Source organism: Carlito syrichta, unplaced genomic scaffold, assembly GCF_000164805.1.
Source record: "Carlito syrichta isolate Samal-C Ts95f unplaced genomic scaffold, Tarsius_syrichta-2.0.1 Scaffold146359, whole genome shotgun sequence".
Taxonomy (NCBI): domain Eukaryota; kingdom Metazoa; phylum Chordata; class Mammalia; order Primates; family Tarsiidae; genus Carlito; species Carlito syrichta.
In genome coordinates, this window is record NW_007090455.1 from 103,652 (window position 1) to 123,693 (window position 20,042).

At 40.0% G+C, this 20,042-nt stretch overlaps 1 protein-coding gene across 1 annotated transcript; it reads left to right on the forward strand.

The window, feature by feature from the left end:
• Window positions 1–938: 938 nt before the first annotated feature.
• On the forward strand, window positions 939–18,615 carry PPP1CB (protein phosphatase 1 catalytic subunit beta). Its single transcript, XM_008050441.1, has 7 exons — window positions 939–1,070; window positions 3,204–3,434; window positions 5,230–5,334; window positions 7,340–7,411; window positions 11,868–12,019; window positions 14,612–14,746; window positions 16,814–18,615. Exons 1-7 carry the CDS (start codon window positions 971–973, stop codon window positions 16,916–16,918), a joined length of 900 nt encoding a protein of 299 aa, XP_008048632.1. The 5' UTR covers window positions 939–970; the 3' UTR covers window positions 16,919–18,615.
• The last annotated feature ends 1,427 nt before the right edge of the window (window positions 18,616–20,042 follow it).

The window sequence follows — 20,042 nt, forward strand, 5'->3', positions numbered from 1 at the left end:
GTTTGGATATTGTCTTTGTCTCCTCTTTCGTCTCCTCCTCATATGGAATATAATTTTTTCAGTGGGGGCTTGGTTTTTTTTTTAAGCCTGTCTCATTGACCTGACAAAGGAATCAAAGCAATTTTTAGCAAGAAATATGTGGACTGAATTGTAAATGGGTAGTAGTAAGGGGTGTGAAGTCTCTGTTTTTCTTTTTTTGAATGCCTTTTCCATTAAGATTAAATGAGAGTGGGAGTTCGGTGCGGGGTGAGGAGCTCTCCTGCCTGGGGTCCGCTCCACCCGTCGCCTCAAGGGTTCATGGGAAACCATATGACTTCACGGGGTTCATTGCTCATTCATGCAAACGGTGCTTTACTTCATCTAAGTCACCTTTAATATCATGCTGTTGTAAATATAATGATGTATTAAAATTTAATAAATAGCTGGCATCTTTTTTTACAGTTGTTTTGATGGAGATGGAGGTGGAGATGGAGGTGGTGGTTAGGAAAGTTCCTGAGACTATTTATAATATTCCAAGGAAGTGTGTGGCATCAAAGCACTGGCTGGCAATTGCGTTGTAGTCTCCCTTCGTAGCCACTTGTTCTTAGGAATGGTATTCTGGCATCCTCCTAACGCCAGGTGAGACTGCAAGCCGGGCCCTAAGGGACACTGCCCTGAAACCTTTAGATTTGAGCTGTGTTGGGCCTCAGGCTGGCCACTAGAGAGCAAAGTAGTGGCTGGGGCTGCCTTGGCAGCCTCCTAGGAGCCTCTTAGGAGGCCCAGCAGCAGTGGAAGGAGAGGCTGAGGAGCACGTACACCTACCTGTTGGTCGCCGCGGGACCAGGCCACAGTTTGCTGCCGGTGTGACTTCTGCTTCTCACACGGCACGACTGGTTCCAGAGGGTTTTTACCATGTGGCTGAAAGGTAGAGGACTGACTGCTGTGTTTCTGTTTATCAGTACGAGGATGTCGCCCGGGGAAGATCGTGCAGATGACTGAAGCAGAGGTTCGGGGCTTGTGCATCAAGTCTCGGGAGATCTTTCTCAGCCAGCCTATCCTTTTGGAATTGGAAGCACCACTGAAAATCTGTGGTATGTAAATGAGTGAAGTTGGAAACGACTGTTTTGAATCCTGTTTTTCTTTCCATATTTACACAGAGGATGACTTAGAGAAAGAATTTTGTGAAAGTTTTGTATAAGAAATCGATAGGTTTTGTTAAATGAAATTATATAAAAATTGGAACTTTTATACAAATTACAAGTTACAGACAAGAAGAAAATATTTGCTATATATGCAACATATAAAAAGATTGCTGTTTATAATATATAGAGTCCTTAGGAATAAGAGTAAAACAAACACAGGCAGGGCACAGTAGCTCATGCCTGTAATTCCAGCACTTTGGGAGACTGAGGCAGGAGGATTGCTTGAGCCCAGGAGTTCAAGACTTGCCTGGGAAACATAGCAAGACCCCTGTCTCTTAAAAAAATTAAAAATTAGCCAGAAGTGGTGTGTGTCTACAGCCTCAGTTACTCAGGAAACTGGTGGGAGGATCCCTTGAGCCCCTCAGTTTGAGGCTGCAGTGAGCCATGATCCTTCCACTACAGTCCAACCTGGGCAACAGAGTGAGATTCTGACTCTAAAATTTAAAAATAGGAAGAGGCAGAGATTACAAGACACTCAATAATGTAATAGGGAATATAATATAAAATAGAATATAAATACAGCCTTACTAGAAGTAGTCAATGAGATACAATTTAAAACAAACTCCCCAACTTTAATCATGTTCCCAAAATGTCAAAGATTTGTATTTAGTGTTGTCAAAGGTGGTGAGAAATGAATGTTTCAACACATTGGTTAAAAAAAAAAAATGGTGTTGAATTTGTGGAGGGGGTGGTATCAATATGGCAGTATCTGTGGTCTTCTAACTTAGTTGTTACTCTTTAAACTTATTTTGAAGATAATACTTTATTATTTGTATTTGTTCTTTTAAGTCATAGAGTGCCTTTTGGCCAAAAGCAAAAACTTAAGACCTTACCTTGAGTGATCTCATTGTTACAGCCAGAGAAATTGTTGCATACAAAGTAACATTTTTCTGTAGTTTACAAATAACAAGAAGTGATATATAAATAATGTATCATACTAGCTTTGGTTTGATAATGCAAGTATTCTTTGTAGTGGTTGTTAATGTTTATGACATAGCTTTTGTGAACTTACCATCAGCTTTTGCTGAAAAGGGTGGTTTGCTATATGCAGTAATTCTCTGTCTCCTGCATGTTTGTTAGTGACTTCTATACCATGTGACTTGTAGGTGATCAGTGTGCTCTTCAGATAGTTTTTATTCTCCCTTCTTGTGGTTTATTAAATCACCTGCTTGGTGCCCCTTTGCACAGTGCCCAACAAATGAGAGATGTTAACTAAGTAAATATTTGTTGAATTGATCAGTTAATTCGCATTAGAGTGTCATGCCTTTAGGAGGTACAAGTAGTTTGAAATTTGGGGAATATGATTGATTCTCTTTTGAACTTACACGAGGTAAGTATAGTTACTTATAGCTGATCTTAACTTGATTTGAAGTATTCCTATGGGTACTTTCTAAAATGTTGTGATACAGAAATAATAACTTGAAGGCAATAGAAGTTATATATACTGCATATTTCTATTTTTTTATTATTTGTCTCACTATTTGACATACAAAAGTGATCCAAGGGAAACTACCAAATAATAGAGCACCTGTTTTAGTTCTCTGTGGTTGTATAACAAGTTGCCCCCAAGCTTTGTGACTTACAATAACATTCATTGCCATCTCACAGTTTCTGTGGATCAGGGATGTGGGCACAGCTTAGTGGGCCTTCCAGTGCTGGGTCTTTCACAAACTGTAGTCAAGGTGTGACTGGGGTCTGTGGTCATCAAAGGGCTTGAGGGCTTGACCGTGAGGGACGTCAGTTCCTTATTGGCTGGTGGCCTCCCTCAGCTCTTGGCTGATGACCTTCTCCGTAGGACAGCTGGCGCGGAGAGGTGAGAGTGCAAAAGCTCAAACTTGGGGCCTGACCTGGAAGAGGCAGCCTGTCTCACTTCTGCCATCTCTTGCTTATTAGAAGCAAGTCACTAAGTACAGCCGCACCTGAGCGGCGGGGTTGACACAGGTGCGGGTATTGGAAATCATTTTATAGATGCTACTGACAACAGTAGCCAATTTTCCTAAAACTGGCTTTTTCTATTTTTAGGAGATATTCATGGACAGTATACAGATTTACTGAGATTATTTGAATATGGAGGTTTCCCACCAGAAGCCAACTATCTCTTCTTAGGAGATTATGTGGACAGAGGAAAGCAGTCTTTGGAAACCATTTGCTTGCTATTGGCTTACAAAATCAAATATCCAGAGAACTTCTTTCTCTTAAGAGGGAACCATGAGTGTGCTAGCATCAATCGCATTTATGGATTCTATGATGAATGTAAGTATGAAAACAAAAACTTAGAAAGTAATTCATGGGAACATTCCCTAATAATTTTCTGTTTCAAAAGAACTCCTTTGATTCAGAGTCCTTTCAGAACATGATGCATCAGGCATAGGCCTGAACTGGAAATGTATTGCTGATTTGGTTGGTTCCTCGGGGTCTCCGTAGTATCGTTGTTCCAGGTTTATGGCAGCATACTCAGCTGAAGAGGCTCTTCAAGGTAGCTTACCTAGAAAGCCTCCCACTGAGGCAAGTCACTGGAGACAGTAGCATCTGATCTTCTAGTGTCCATGGAGTTTTCTACTTGGCATTATTGAGATAGGACAGAGCTCTTCTGAGCCCTGTGTCACAAGAATTACTGAGAAGTTCTATAAACTATTTAAAAGTCAAAGCTTATTATTAGGGATTTAAGCTATGTCTACAAACCCACAGAGACAGATACCAAATACCCTGTACTCTGGGGTATCCTGACTTTATTGTTCTTTCTCATTAGTAGCAAATACTAACTTGCTGTTGTGTAGTAGTGTTTCCAAGTGTTACTACTAAATTGCCCTTCTGCATTTGAATTGGGTCTTTTGGTTTTGTTAGATGCAGTATGGGAGTGAGCATATATTTGAGTCATTAAAATTTAGAATCAATTATAATGGTTTTCAAACTGAATTCTCTCTTTTTTTTTTTTTTACTGCTGTATTCCCCATTAAATGTGGTAGAGTCCTATTCAAACTAGTGTCTCGTTGATTCATTGAATAATATGACAAATGTTGGAGGGGTGTGTGTGTGTGCTGATCCGTGTTCTAAACACTGATTGAAGCAGAACACAGTGCAGGCGGTCTCTGTTCTCAGTGAGCTGACATTCTAATGGTAGTTAGTCTGTATTAGATTTTATATTACATTTTTATTTCTGAGATCCAATGTGTGGTGTCAGTTGTTTAAATCAGAACAGTGGAGAGGGAATGGATTGAAGTATATCAAACTAACACCCTTCCTAAAGCTACATTGGAAAAGAGGTGTGTTCTTAAGGGATGAAAGATGGGCACGAATATGCTTGAGGCTGGAAGTGACATTAGATGAAGCCCTGTATGGGAGAGCAGCTTGGAGACAGTACTGTGAGCTGTACGAGTTCATTAGGAGGAAGGCTGTGGTGTGGAAGCACAGGAGGCTGGCACTTGAATCTTTCTTCTCCTCCCTGGCTTAGTCATTGCACCTTATTGCCAAATGCAGGAAAGACGAACGTGAACTTGAGGTTGTCTTTGTTGTAGTTTTTGATGCTAGGCTACAGGAAAATTATAGCCTTTGTGTCTCTATTTATACTTATTATAGTGCCAAATTGTAATTCACACAAAAGTGAACACCAGTTAAGCACTTGGGAATTTTCCTTTCTTGGCAATAAGTTTCTACTGTGTTACTCAGAGCATTGAAGCTAAAATGGATGGTCTCCAGGGCACCCTTTTGCTTCTGCTTACTTATTTGGCTAGGTATTTAGCAGTGCGCATGTCACAGGGCAGAAGTGAACTAACAACCTCTTGGACTTCTTCAGAATTGCTGTGTTACAGTAATTGTGGAAAACAACATTTGCTCAGCGTATTTGTTTCATAAAACACCTAGCACAGTATTGGGAATGTTTGTAACTGGACTGAAGGTTCTGGGTGTTTATTGTATTTGTTACCTTGTTAAAAGTAATAAATAATAAAAAGTAATAAGAGTAAAGTTGAAATTACTCATAATCCTGGACTTTGAGATAACTGAGAACAGTTTTAGATTTTTAAAATTTTTCTGCTTGTTCTTTTTATAGGCAAACGAAGGTTTAATATTAAATTGTGGAAGACCTTCACTGATTGTTTTAACTGTCTGCCGATAGCTGCCATTGTAGATGAGAAGATCTTCTGCTGTCACGGAGGTAGGCTAGTGCATCTGCCTTACAGATTTGCCTCATTCTTTTCAGAAAGCACCTGTTATGAGTCAGAGGCTACAGGAGAACAAAGCAGTGCTTGTATGAAAACTCACATGATGAAAATTGTTCTCAACATGGCTCAGACCTCTTTTAATAAGTGTGATTATTTATAAATGAAAATGTAACATTTGTCTTCAAAGAGTTCACCTATAAAGAGGGTAACTCATCATTTTAGTTATTACTTCATAAAAACATAAAAGGTTTTTCCTGCTGGGCTCAGTGGGTCATCCCTGTAATTCCAGCACTTTGAGAGGATGCAGCAAGAGCCTGAGCCCATGAGTTTGAGACCAGGCTGGCAAGACCTTGTCTTTACGAAAATAAAGATAATAATAATAAGCTGAGCATGGTGGCACGCACCTGTAGTGTCAGCTACTCGAGAGGCTGAGGTGAAAGTGTCACTAGGAGTTTGAGGTTGTGGTGAGTCATGATCCTGCCACTGCAGTCCAGCCTGAGTGACAGAGTGAAAACCAACCCAAAGAAAAAGTGAAGTCTTTCCTGGGCCTCAAGTTTTGACAGAAAGATACATCTACTCCTAGTAAAAATGAGATAATTTATTATCTTCTGCTTATGCTGAATACTTTTCATCAGAATCCAAATAGAGCTGAACTTAATATTCATATATATCAAGAGCCCTAGGCTTCATACAATATGTCTACTTCAGTCCTAAAAATAAATTTTTAGTAGAATGGTAAGTTAATCTCTATGGCTTTGAAATAAGGTTGATCAGTAAAAGTTCATTTCAGAAGGAAACATGTCTAGCGCCTGTCTAGAGCTGTGAAAATATGTAGATAGTACATGATCTGGTCATCCTGAAGAATTTAAAACCTATTGATAAAATGCATTTATGAAACAGAGTGATTGAGTAATGAAAGAAATTGAATGTGTCAGTACTTCCAGAGACAGTAATTCGGAAAAATCAGGAAAAGGAAGTATGATGAGTGGACTGTGGAGAAGTGACAGGGACTTGAGACAGGCTCTGGGTACTGTCTTGTTTAGGGAATATGCGAGAACTGACCTGACTGGGAAGTCAAGCATATGTTGGGGAGCAGTGGGGTCCGATGAGAGAGGCTTGACTGTTGAGCAGAGGAGTTTGTTGAATGATGTGACAGCCATAGTGAGTGTTTGAATAGGGAAGTCATTTAATGCAAGCAGTGTGAGAAAGTTAGCTTTTCATCAGTATCTGAGAGGAATTCAAATGGAAAAGCACTGAAGATGGATGTGCTTGCCCAAACCCAAGGTGATGCACGGTCTCTTCTCTGGCAGAATGTAATCCATGGTAGCAGCTGAAGCCTGCTTTGTAGGAGACATCCTATGGAAGGCTTGTCCTCACATGAGCATGGCTGAGGGTAGACTCGGTAGCGTGGGTGTGGACACTCAGCTCCTCCTGGGGTGATGTGTGCATTGCCCACCAGAGAGCAGTAGTATGTGGGTGTGGACCACTTTCAAGATTGTACAGTATTTCTGTGTGCTTTTTCTTGTTTAGCCTTCAGATCAGTAGTTCATGCCTTCATGAAGATTATGGACATGGTGGAGTAGGATGTGCGAAGGAGTCTTAGGGGGCAAGTGAGGCATTTTGCCTTGGAAGTTAAGGTGTTAAAGAGGAGTGATACGACGTGGCAAATGTGGTAGGAAGGGTTGCAGTGATGTTCGCATAGGGGCAGGGAGTGTGGTTGGAACTAAGGAATGCTGGATTTGGTTTCCTTGGGAAATCTTGAAATATAAGAGAATTTCATTTCCCTGTAGGGAAAAATGGAGACAGCACCATAATCATAATGTTCTATCATATCATAGTAGGATTTATAGTAACTCAATACATTAAGGTAACATGAAAAGGAATGCTTGAAGCACTCTTACTTTCACGCCGTGAATCTACTTTGATTAAATCCTTTTTTATTGCGTGACTGTTGAGTTTTTTAGCTATCAAGACTGTGTCTCATCTTTTTATTTCTAGGATTGTCACCCGACCTGCAGTCGATGGAGCAGATTCGTAGAATCATGCGGCCCACTGACGTCCCTGACACAGGTGAGTCTTCAAGAAGTGGAGTCAACTGTGCTGTGTCTTGTTGACGTATTTGAATCTAATGATATTTACTGGAAGTGGGGTTGGCTTATGTAATAAACAGTAGACCTCTTTTTTGTAGACAATAAGCTACAGTTTGTGTGCAGTAATAGAAAATATTTCACTTTGTGCTAATTATTCCCAAAATGCAGACCTTTACATTGTTTTCTTTTTTAAAAAATGGGCACAGAACCAATGCAAGACACTTATTTATAACTATAATGTGATTTTGTCACACTTGTTTGAGCACAAAAAAGGTCTTGCTGTTGATTACTCATACCTTTTTACTTTTGTTAATTCCCTCACTTATACTCATTGAACATGGCAGGCATTGGTTATGCTTTTCAAAAACTTGTTTAATGAGTCAAAAGTTATTTAGTTAAAATAATCTATCTTTCCTTTTCAGGCAAGGATACAGTTGCTTTTTTTAAACTGTCTAGTATTTCTGTTATTTTCTGTCTCATTTATATTTCAAATTTTGGGGGCTTTGGTGGGGTGGGGAGGATCTCACTGTGCTTCCCAGGCTGGCCTTGAACTCCTGGACTCAGGCAGTCTTCCCACCTCAGCCTCCTGAGTAGCTGGGACTACAGGTACACATTGCACCTGGTTTAGGTTTTTAGAGGTCTTAAGACTTTAGAGACCTGTGGTCATTTTTAGGAAAATGGTGGAAAATGTATGGGAAATGACTTCAGACATTAAGAACAACTTTTAAGTTGCTAAGTAGGTCAAAACAAAAGCTGGTAAGTTGCAGTTGAGGACAAAGTACTGTGTAGTTGCTACCTACCTTAGCTTTTCTGTTGACTTTAAAGTGCTTTATACTCCTGTTTGAGCACCACTATGTACTAAGGTGTCTGCTCGTAGCATTCATGTCATGAAATGCCAGGGAGACCTGTTGCATGGAAGGCAGCTAAATTGCTCAGCTCCCTCAGTTCAGCTTTTGCTTAAAACATTAGTATCTCTCTCTAGTGTTTTCAAATATCAAATGCATGTTATTTTTCCACTTCAGCTAACTCCCAAAGTTAGCACAGTCTTTACAGTTTAAGGGCTTCAGCCACAGATGGGGTCCCCAGGTGACCCCACTTCTGTCCAACTGACTATGCAAGCAGGCTTTGACATTTACTGGTTTGTCTTAAAGGACACAGCTCAGGACTGACTGGGTGGGAGAGCTGCATGGGGAGGGGCCAAAGCCCCATGCTCTCGGGGCTACTGTCTCCCCAGCCCTTCTGTGTGCTCACCAACCAGATGACCTGTTGCTCAAGAGTTTTTAAATAGACCTGGATTTCCCAAAGTGGGTGGGGGACTGAAATCCGACCCTCTGCTCGCATATTGGGTTTTGCTGGTGACTCTTTGGGTCCTGAAGCCGCTAGGCACCTCATTACGAGGGTTTCCTGTGGTGGCTCCTTAGGAATGAGGGGACATGCTGTTCTCCCCGAGGTGGCGAGGGTTTTAGGAGCCCAGTGCCAAGACAGAATGAGTCAAAGACCTGTCTGTCTGTGTCATATCCCACTGTCAGCCTATTAAAAACATTAGCATAAGCCAAACTGCCCTGTTCCTGTTTCTGCCAAAGACTTTTTTAAAAAACAAACTACCTTCTTGGATTAGTTGTCCCATTGTTATTCGTGTCACCATATCCCCCCTTTATTTATGGTGTTCATCAGCTCTCAGACTTCAGTGTGTTCACAGTGGGGATTGTCGGAGTGACACAGGGTCTAGAAATCCTGTTATAAATTAGGGACATGCTGTATGTAAAAAAAACAAAAGCCCTTTAGCTTACTGCAAGAATGATTGTTACTTAGTAGTTTTGCAAAGAAGAAACAATTATTTATCAGAAGTACAGGCTGGATTGTCGCTGAGTTCATTTCCTACTCTTCCAGTTCAAAGATTCTGCAGACAGATAAGCATTTAAAAACATTCATGGACCAGTGCCTGAGCAAAATATGGGTAAATGTCTAAGTTGAACTCTTGAACATGCTTTTGGTCACTTATTTTCAAGTGTTACTGGATTGCTTGCTTAGTGTATTGAAAACCTGATGACACCATTCTAAGCACTGCTCATGACTGCATGTCAGCTGTTATAAACAGCTGTACAGGCCCTCTGATGATGTGGTCATCTCAAAACACTGCGGGTTGTAATAAGTCACCTTATAAGCTTGTTTGTGTAAGTAATACAACTTAATTTGTGCTGATTTAAAAAGGATACATTTTATCCATTTTTATTGTAATTATGAAATCTATTTGGATAAACCTAACAGAAACCAGTATATAAATGAAATGGTTTTATAAATAAAATGATTTTTATTTTAAAAATAAGATACAACATAAATGTTTATTTCTAGCCATTCTTCAGAACTTTTGTAGTTCAGATATACATTTCAAGGCATGCTAGGTTTCTATTTTCAGCTTTTTTTTTTTTTTTGAGTTGGAGTCTCACTCTGTCGCCCAGACTGGAGTGCAGTGGCCGCTCCTGGCCACCGCAGCCTCGACCTGCTGAGCTCCAGCGATCCTTCCGCCTCAGCCTTCCGAGTAGCCGGAATTACAGGCATGCACTACCATGCCCGGCTAATGTTTTTTAAATTTTATTGTAGAGATGAGGTCTCACCTTCCCAGGCAGGTCACAAACCTGCGGGCTTGGGCAATCCACTCACCTCAGCCTCCCAAAGGCATGGGATTACAGGATGAGCCACCGAGCCCGGCTATTTCAGCATATTTTAATGGGAAGTTTCAGAGATGCTGAAATTGGTTATTTTGATCTTTGATAGTCTCTGCCACCTTCAGAAATTTAATTTATAAATTAACACATTCTTTGAAAGAGTTAGCCTCATTGATTGTGATGTTTGTTCTTTAAGCATTTGAATCTTGACTCTGAAATTCTTGATCCTGTTATGGTTAAGTAATTCCAGATTGTTGTTGCTACATTATTTAGCTTTTTATGCATCCATACAGTCACATTTTCCAACTCTTAAAGACATTATATTCTAATTTGTAATTTTATTGTCAAACTGAAATTATAGATTCTCAATACTTGTCTTTCTGCTCACTACTTCATCTCGAAATAGACTGGAAAGTATGAGCATTAGAAGGCCCTGGGTGGGTGTGTATTTTTTAGAGTCAGCTTCAACTAGAAAGGTTATGAATTGAGACTATCTGTGAATTTTGTGTGGTGAGTTTTGTTAAACGTGATAACAGAGGTTAGGCACTACCAATGATAGAAATTAAGAGTACATTGCCACTAATTCTACAAAGAATTTTAGATACTTCCCCTATCAAAAAAGCAGATATTCTTTCCTGTTAGACTATGTTATGAAGTTTATGAATTCTCTTTTTCAAAACCTTAAAACTGTAAAATAAAAATTCTCTTGGCCACCGTAATTCTGAGGTGGTTACTTTGTATTGCTGCAGTTGGACTTTGCCTACTGCTTTCCCTTAGTCTGAGAGACCACTTTTATTAAGGTCCTATCTAATTGTAAGTCTTTGTCCTCCACTTGTTCTCGGCTCTTGAAATGTCACCTTTTCATACTTCTAGACAGTTCTCTTCCCTTTCAGGATACCTATACTCTGCTAATCGCTTCCTTTTGCTTTGATGATTCCTCTCTGTTTCTTGCTCAGCCCCCTCCTCTGCCTGCCTTGTAAATGTCTGAATTCCTCAGAACTTGTTTACAGGTCTTCTTACTTAGTATTCCCAAGGTGATCTGAGTCCTTTTTAAGATTTTCACTGCCATTAATATGTTGAAGATACCCAGATAAATATTTTTAGCCCTGACCTCTTTTCCTAGGGCCAGAACATTACTAAAGTCAGGGATCTGATTTTGTGCCTCCACTTTTTTTTTTTAAATCCTTGGGGCCTCAGATCACTTTCTTTCCTCAAAATGATCTGTAGATCAAAATACAATTCCAGTGGAAATCACAATTGAGTTTTTCCTAGAATGAGATAGGCTGTTTCTGAAGCTTATGTGAGAGGTCAGAGATTCAAAAGTAATCGCGACAATCTTGATGAGAAGAATTAAGCGGGGATACTAGCCCTACCTGATGTGTTACTGGCTCAGGAGTAAACAAAATAGGCTAATGGAATAGACTCTGGTGCTCAGAAACAGCCAGTGGAGCTGGGAAAGGACAGGCTGTGTGGGAGGTGCTGAGGGCAGGCTGTCTTGCACCTGGAGAAACTGCGCATAGAGTGAGCCACACCCTCCATGCTTTGGCTCCTGTGGGAACGGTTGGGGCGTGCTGCCTCCTGGGGCCCCGCGAGGTGTGTGCGGTGGCTTCAGCCGGCGAGGTGGGGAGGCCAGGATTCATGGGCAGGGATTATGTTACCATTGTTCATGAAGGGCAAGGGTGGGAGTGGGACTGAAACGAGACCCAGATGAGCTTTATTCTCTAGGTGGGATGTGGCTTATTTTCACTGGTGTGTTTCTGTCCTCTAAAGGTTTGCTCTGTGATTTGCTGTGGTCTGACCCAGATAAGGATGTGCAAGGCTGGGGGGAGAACGACCGTGGCGTTTCCTTCACTTTTGGAGCTGATGTCGTCAGTAAATTTCTGAACCGCCATGACTTAGACTTGATCTGTCGAGCTCACCAGGTATGGAATACAAGACTGAGACACACGCATGTGTGCTGGCTTCACGTAAGCTCTCACATTCTGTTTTGAAGAAACTGAGGTCCCAGATGTCTAAGTGACTTGTACACAGGAAGCACAGGAGAGGCGAAGCCAGTCCCACATCTCAGTGAACAACCTGGTAACTGGGAGGCTTTTCTCACCCTGGGCAAGGGAGTGTTTCTAGCACATACTGCAGCCCTCCGGAGCTTTCTAGATATGGCCCAGGTCTCCTGTGGTCTTAATGTGTTATAGATAACAATGGGTGCCTTGTGTGGGTACTACTTGGATTTTGATAAGAACAAGGTTCACTGTAGAAAGGTGTTTTTTGGACAGCTGGGGAACGTGTAGCCTTGGCAACAGATACTGATGCTCTTAGCTGTGTCCGGATCGTTAGTTAGGTGGGAAGAGTGCCCATGTTTTTCCAGAAATGCAGGCTTGCATGTAGGGGTGGGATGGCAGCCTGGACTTGGCTTTAAAATATGCCAGCAGAGAGGGAGTAGGTAGGAGCCTGTTGATGTCTTCTTTATCTACCTTTGTGTGTATTTTTAATTCTTCATTATAAGTCCAGTTTAGGGTTTGGGGTTGTTTTTTATGTCTTCCACCACTAGAATGTGCACTTTCTTAGGAGGGGATTGTGACTCATTTATTTTTGAATCACTGTTGCTTTGTACAGTTGAAATAGCATAGCATCTTATAGCATGCACTTAGTGCTTGTTGAATGAATAAAAGCGTACTTTAACAAGTATATGTCCTGCCCTGCATTCTGGGGCCTTACTTCTCGTGATGCTTCACCCCTCCTGCCTCTGTGAGTGGCCCTAAATGATGGAGATGCCTGACTTTTCATTCTTTGCGTGTTATGTGTCATGTGCCTTTTGTTAGTAGGATTTCCTAGTTCGGCTGAAATGAAGGCATGGTCCCACGGTTTTTACTTTTGGCAAATTTTTTTTCAATGAGTAGTAAACATTGTGCTTATGGTTTTGATAATTAAGCCTTCTGTTAGATAACAGGGCAGAATTGCTGAGTTTCCTAATGAAAATACCCACTGATACCAGGTTTTTTCAGCCATAGTTCTTCATTTGCTTGTCTTTTCAAAAATAAATGATGATTTTCAAAAGTCAGCTTGCTGAACTGCTTTAGGTTGCATGGTCTTTTCCAGAAACCTCCAAAATCCTATTTTGCTTATCTTCAAACATGTTATCTCTAAATTTTTTAAAAATTATTTGTAAGAATGAACAAGTGAGCAAACTAAGAAGTTAGCCTAAGGACTAAAAAACATGTGAGTGCCAAGCAGTCTGCTGAGCTGTGGGGCTAGGTAAGCTGGCCACAGTCTTAATAGAAAAGATTAATATCTCAACTGTACCATGAAGCAGTTTCAACACAGCATGCTTCTAGTTCTTAGATAGGAGTCATTTTAACAAGTAAATGCTATTTTTTGAATTAACAACGGTCGTGGGCTAATTTTGCTTTTCAAAAACTCATATGCCTGCTATAAATAAATGTAAAATGTGTTACTGCCTGCCTCATATTTGTTGAACTGGGAGACATACATTGTTTCAATCACTCAGGAATCGACAACAGGTTCTAGAAATCATCACATCATCAAGGGAAATGATCATACATATAAAAATTCAGTCTATAGGCAACTTGTTTAAAGGGCATAGTCTGTGTAGGTTAAACTCAATTCAGTGGCACACTCAGTGCACAGCTCTCAGATTCTGAGAGGTGTTTAGCATGGAGCATGGAGAAGTTCTTTGCAGAGCCTGTCTGGTGTAGCTCGTTTAATTAAGGGTTTTTTCTTCTTAGAAAGCAGGATTTATTGAGAGGACAGAAAAGCTCTCACAATGGGAGGGGACCCGAGGGTGTTGCCTAAGGGATTTTTCCTATAGTTGGATCCTGATGCCGTCATCAGGAAAGTACTTGGTATCCCTCTCAAAAAATGTAGGTTAATTAAAATAAAATTTTAATTTTAAAAAATTAGGAATACTTGGTGTCCCAGCTTCTTGTAGTCACTTTGCCTTTTAGCATGTTTTTTGTCTCAAATGGTTATGATATTTAACTTTAGTAATAATTTTTTAATTCCATTTAAGCTAAATCTTTGCCATTATAGAAAAGATATACCAATTTTAATGTTCTAAGCAAAGTTTAAGAACAAATATTACCACTTCTAGGCCAGGTGTGGTGGCTCATGCCTATAATCCCAGCACTTTGGGATGCCAAGACTGGAAGATTGCTTGAGCCCAGGAGTTGAAGACCAGCCTGGGCAACACAACCAGAACTCATCTCTACAAAAAATTTAAAAAATTAACCAGGTGTGATTGTGCTCCTGTACTTAGGAGACTGAAGTGGGAGGATCACACGAACCCAGGAGATTAAGGCTGTGGTGAGCTGTGATCATGCCACTGTACTCCAGCCTGGGCAACAGAGTGAGACTCTGACTAAAAAATAATAATAAACAGTACAACTTCCAAAATAAAACTGAGTTTGTTTGTTTTTAGATCTTTGCCACATTGACCTTAGTATGATGGTTAAGAATCACCTACCAATAAATATTTTTTCTGACATTTCTTTTGTTAGGTGGTGGAAGATGGTTATGAATTTTTTGCTAAAAGACAGTTGGTGACCCTATTTTCAGCCCCAAATTACTGTGGCGAGTTTGATAATGCTGGAGGAATGATGAGTGTGGATGAAACTTTGATGTGTTCATTTCAGGTATGACGTTAATATCATATATAAAAACTAGATATCTAATTAAAACTGTTGTCAGGAGAATTTTTCTTTTACATTTGTGATCTTTCCTTGAGCAAGTGTTGAAAATCAGTTTAATTCAGAATTGACTACCACTCAGACTCATTTTGGTACATATCAAATATGACAGTTTTAGGGAACCTAAGTTATGTCTGTCATTCTTGATTCAGATGTGTAACTGGGTAGTGGCTTGCTTACTAAAGAATGTGAATGTAGTGAAAAATTAAGGGTTTTGTTCTCTCTCCAATACCTGCTCCACTGATTCACTTTTGCAAGGTGAATCGGTGGAGCAGGTATTGGAGAGAGAGAATTGTAAACTCAAAAATAAAGTAGAATATTTACCTAAGGCAGACATTTTCAAAATAGTATTAAAGTACCTATTTACAATATAAAAACACTTGCATTTTAGAAAGAGGCCAGTCTTAGCTTTAGTGTGCTGCTTGCAAGTCAGTTGCTTGCTGAGTAAAATAGCTTCGATTCCTTGTTTCTTGCAGTTTATTCTGTATGTTTGAAGAGCACACACAGTTTCTCTTTTTAAGTATGCTGGAGCTTTCCCATCTCTTTCTTCACATTTTTGTAAGATCATGTAATTTTCTATTAATACTGTAGGTTAAAGCTCTTTTCCTTGAGCTTTACCCAACAGAATGAACGTAATAAGGTCAGCCAGGTATGGTGGCTCAGAAGTTTAGGAGCCGAGGTAGGATGATCACTTGAGGCTAGGAGCACACACCAGCCTGGGCATATAGCAAGAGCTCATCTCTACAGAAAAAGTAAATAAGATTAACCAGGTGTGGTGCCATATGCCTGTAGACCCATCTACTCAGGAGGCTGAGGTGGGAGGATTGCTTAAGGCCAGGAGTTTGAGGCTGTAGTGGGCTATGATCGTGTCACTGTACTCCCTGCCTGTGTGGCAGAGCAACCTTGTCTCTTTTATTTAAAAAAAAAAAAAAAGTTGGCCAGTAACAAGTATTAGTAAGGCTATAGAAACATTAACATCTTCATACACTGATGATGGGAATATAAAAATGGTGTGGCCACTTTGGAAAACGGTTTGACCATTCATCAAAAGGGTATCATGGAATTCTCATATGATGCAGCAATTTCATTTCTCAGCACATATCCAAGAGGAATGAAAACGTATGACCACACACAAACTTGTATGTGAATGTTCATAGCAGCATTACTCCTAATAGTTAAAAGTAGACACAGTTCAAATGTCCCATCAACTCATGAATGGAGAAGTGAGACGTGGCACATCCATACTGTGGAATACTGTTCATCAGGAAGACGGAATGAAGTGCTGATACCTCAGAACTGGCTTTGCAAACATAAGTGAAAGAAAGTAGCCCCAAAAGACCACTGTGGTATACGATGCCAATTAGAGAACTGTCCAGAACAGACAAATGTGGGGGACAGGAGTGGGTTTGTGGCTGGCTTTGGCTGGGCGAGTGGTGGGGAGGTGGGAGCAGGGAGGCGAGAGGCTACTTGCAGGGAGATTTCTTTTTGGGTGACGAAAATGTTATAAAATTAGCTCATGACAGTTGTATAACCCCAGCCCCCAATGACCATAGGCCTGTACCCCAACCCTCTGACAACCACCAGCCTGTACCCAACCCCCCAACAACTGCCAGCCTGTACCCTAACCCCCTAACAACTGCCAGATGAATCGCCCTGTTATAAATTAGTATGCCAGAATTCTGATGAGAACCTAGATCTTTTGACTTAAAAATAGGATTCTTTTCCAGAGATACACTCATTTGAAAAAAAGTTTACTTAGGTCTAAGAATTGAATAGTTGATAGGGTTATGTTACACAACCTTTTGTTATTAAACTACGAATGGAATGATAGTATGAGTTCAGAAATTTGCACACTTAAATGTAAGAAATGTTTGTGGAACTTTGCTGTTTGTTTACACTTTTATTGCTCTTTTACAATTTATGCCAATTATTGAAAGAATCACTATTGTGAAAATGTCTTAAACTTAATTGCACTTGAAGGGATAACATTGTTAATAAATTATTTACTTTAAGATATTGAAACCGTCTGAAAAGAAAGCTAAGTACCAGTATGGTGGACTGAATTCCGGACGTCCTGTCACTCCACCTCGAACAGCTAATCCACCGAAGAAAAGGTGAAGACAGGAATTCGATAAAGAAACCATCAGATTTGTTAAGGACATACTTCATAACATATAAGTGTGCACTGTAAAATCATCCAGCCATTTGCCACCCTTTATGATGTCACACCTTTGACTTAAGGAGACGGGTAAAGGATCTTAACTTTTTTCTAGTGGAAAGATGTGCTCCACTGTGTGTAACAAGTGTACTCCGCTACAATAGTCAACAGGGTTACATCCAAATTCCAAATTGCCCCTGCGAGCTACATCTTCACAATCAGTTTTTAAAATTGAGAAGCATCCCAGTTAAACTAGATGTGATAGTCACCAGATGAAAGCATGAAGACCCATCTGTGTAATGTGGTTTTAGTGTTGCTTGTTGTTTAGTTATTTGGGGCTTGTTTTGTTTGTTTGTTTGTTTTGCTAGAGTAATGGCAAATATTTTAATTTTTTTTTCCCTTGAACGTTTTTAAAAAGTGAAGCATGGGAAGAGCTTTAAAGACATTCACCAAACTCTGACTTTCCCTTGCTTACCCACTTATGGTCCTGTGTGATCTTACTACGGAAACTCTTACTCCTTGTTACAATAAATGGAAGCTTGGAGATTGATTTTTAAAGCACGCAAGCTGTCCAATCCAATGACTTTAACCATCCAGTTTGACTGGGCAAACCTGATAGTGACTATTTTGCTTGATACAGAAATGGACACTGATTTGGACTTGTGCACTCTGGTTTCTAACTTATTGACGCTCTATCGTGCAGTGCGTTTCACTTAACTTTAAGATAAGGCTCATATAGTGTCATCCAACTAGTTGGTGATGTGATTCTGTGGTACCTTGGCTTTAGGTTTTAATTCGCACGAAACACCTTTTGGCATGCTTAACTTTCCAGTAACACCCTCACCTGCATTGGTTTTGTTTTTTGGGGTTTTTGTTGTTGTTTTGTTTTTAGATCCACAGTACCTTGGAATCCTTTTTTGACAAGCCTTGGAAAGCTGACACTATCTCTTTTTTTCCTCCCTTTATGCAAAGGATGTATTTAAATGAATGCTGGTCAGTGGGACATTTTGTCATCTATGGGTATTGGGTGCTTAACTGTCTAATATTGCCATGTGAATGTTGTATACGATTGTAAGGCTTATGTCACTAAAGATTTTTATTCTGATTTTTCATAATCAAAGGTCATATACTGTATAGAGATGCTTTGTAGTGAACTATAGTAGCAATAATTTCTGTACACGATCTAGAGTTTATTGCAGCCTTTTTGTTCCTGTTCTCTCTCTTTTTTAAGGGTAGTACTAACAATGGCAAGGAGTAGAAAAGTCAACAGAAGGGTTTTAGGAGGACTTGCAGGCACGGCTTTGTGATTCTTTGGATGTGACACTGTTGGATGTGATTCTAAAGCTTTGACTGAGCATTGTCGCATTTGTGAGCTTCCTAGGGATGGATGTCGTGTGTACAGTGCCCCTCTGTGTGTGCTGCCATGGGTGTGAGACTCCCGACCCTCATGTTGTGTCTGAAAGTGTTCACCTGAGAATTCTGTTAACTTACATCTTATGAATTGGCGCGTTGTATTACTGCAAGAGGTATTTGATTTTTCAGCACAGTGCAAAAGTTCTTTAAAATGCATTTGTCTTTTTTTCTAATTCCATTTTGTTTTAAAGCACATTTTAAATGTAGTTTTCTCATTTAGTAAAAGTTGTCTAATTGATATGAAGCCTGACTGATTATTTCTTTTTCTCTTTCCAGTGAGACATTTAAACACACATCCATTCAGATAAATATTATGTCCCTGGCATAAAATGAATTAACTCTTTTCTGGAAGTGTCCGTGAACTGCATGTGATGTATTTGGTTAGGTCACACAAGTTTTTATCGAAAGTGGTTTAAATAACTTCCTGATTGGAGTATAAATTGAGCAGTTTCTGATGCATTTCAGATGTCCCTTTTTAGAAGTCATCATAAAACAGGTCCAGAAGAGATTAAGCCTCTGGAAGGGAAAGGCAGTTCTGACCAGTCTCAGTGCTGATTCAGCCACATTCTCCTGACTTTTTAAATTTATGCAGGTCAAGATTAAATACAATTAATCACCACATAGGCTAATTAACATGGACCATTAAATTGACAGTATAGAAATTGATTATGTCTAAAAATTACTCAAGCGCTCTTCAAACCTCTTCACCAGCATCTGTTCATCTACAGATAATGTGTTCTTTACAAATATTATTTGCTGGACAACATTATTACTTAAACAAATAAAAGTCTGTTTCCTAGGAGAAAGTTGTCCTGTAATTCCAGTGTCATGAATTTATGGTTACTCTTCCCTGTTTTTCAGTTTAGTGATTTTCTATGTACAATTTAATCCAAATGTTATGATATCCAAAAGTCATTAAACACACTACACACCTGTTATATATCACATGGATTGGAAAGCAAAGTTATATATAGTTTATGTTCTTGAAAGGATTGACAACAGTGGGTCATTTGCATTTGAAACTTCAACATCCATGACTCTAATTTTCCCTAGGGATGAGCTTTAAACATCATCAAGACCGGTTTCGGCAATGTGGAGCCGTCAGGTCTCAGAGCCTTGCCAGCTACTTGCCATGTCCCCACGTTGTACATTCCTGAAGTTGTTTTTTTAAAACTGAAAAACGCCAGCAAGAAGAATGCTAAAGCTTGAAATAGAGGGGTAATTTGAAGTATGAGTGTGCTCAGGGGAAACATCTGCTTTTCAAAGAAATATTTTATCCCAGGCAAAGCAAGGAACATCTTGAGATGTGTCTCTTAAGAATATGAAGATGAGCCGGGCTTGGTGACTCAGCCTGTAATCCCACGCCTTTGGGAGGCTGAGGTGAGTGGATCGCCTGAGCCCGCGGGTTCGAGACCCGCCTGGGCAGCAAGACCTCATCTCTACAATAAATCAAAAAATCAGCCGGGCATGGTAGCGCATGCCTGTAATTCTGGCTACTTTGAAGGCTGAGGCGGAAGGATCGCCGGAGCCCAGCAGGTCGACAGTCTGGGTGACAGAGTGACACTCCAACCCAAAAAAAAAAAAAAAAAAAAAGGATATGAAGATGTATTATTATATTGAGCCAAGGAAATATGTCACAGTTTATAAATTCAGGCTATTCCTTTGTCTCCA

What these genes read in the sequence shown, in the direction of transcription:
- PPP1CB (XM_008050441.1), top strand. Translation starts at nt 971, where the DNA reads ATGACTGAAGCAGAGGTTCGGGGCTTGTGCATCAAGTCTCGGGAGATC. An exon ending in TTATGGATTCTATGATGAAT is followed by an intron (nt 3,435 to 5,229) that starts GTAAGTATGAAA and finishes TTCTTTTTATAG; the next exon opens with GCAAACGAAGGTTTAATATT. An exon ending in CACTGACGTCCCTGACACAG is followed by an intron (nt 7,412 to 11,867) that starts GTGAGTCTTCAA and finishes TGTCCTCTAAAG; the next exon opens with GTTTGCTCTGTGATTTGCTG.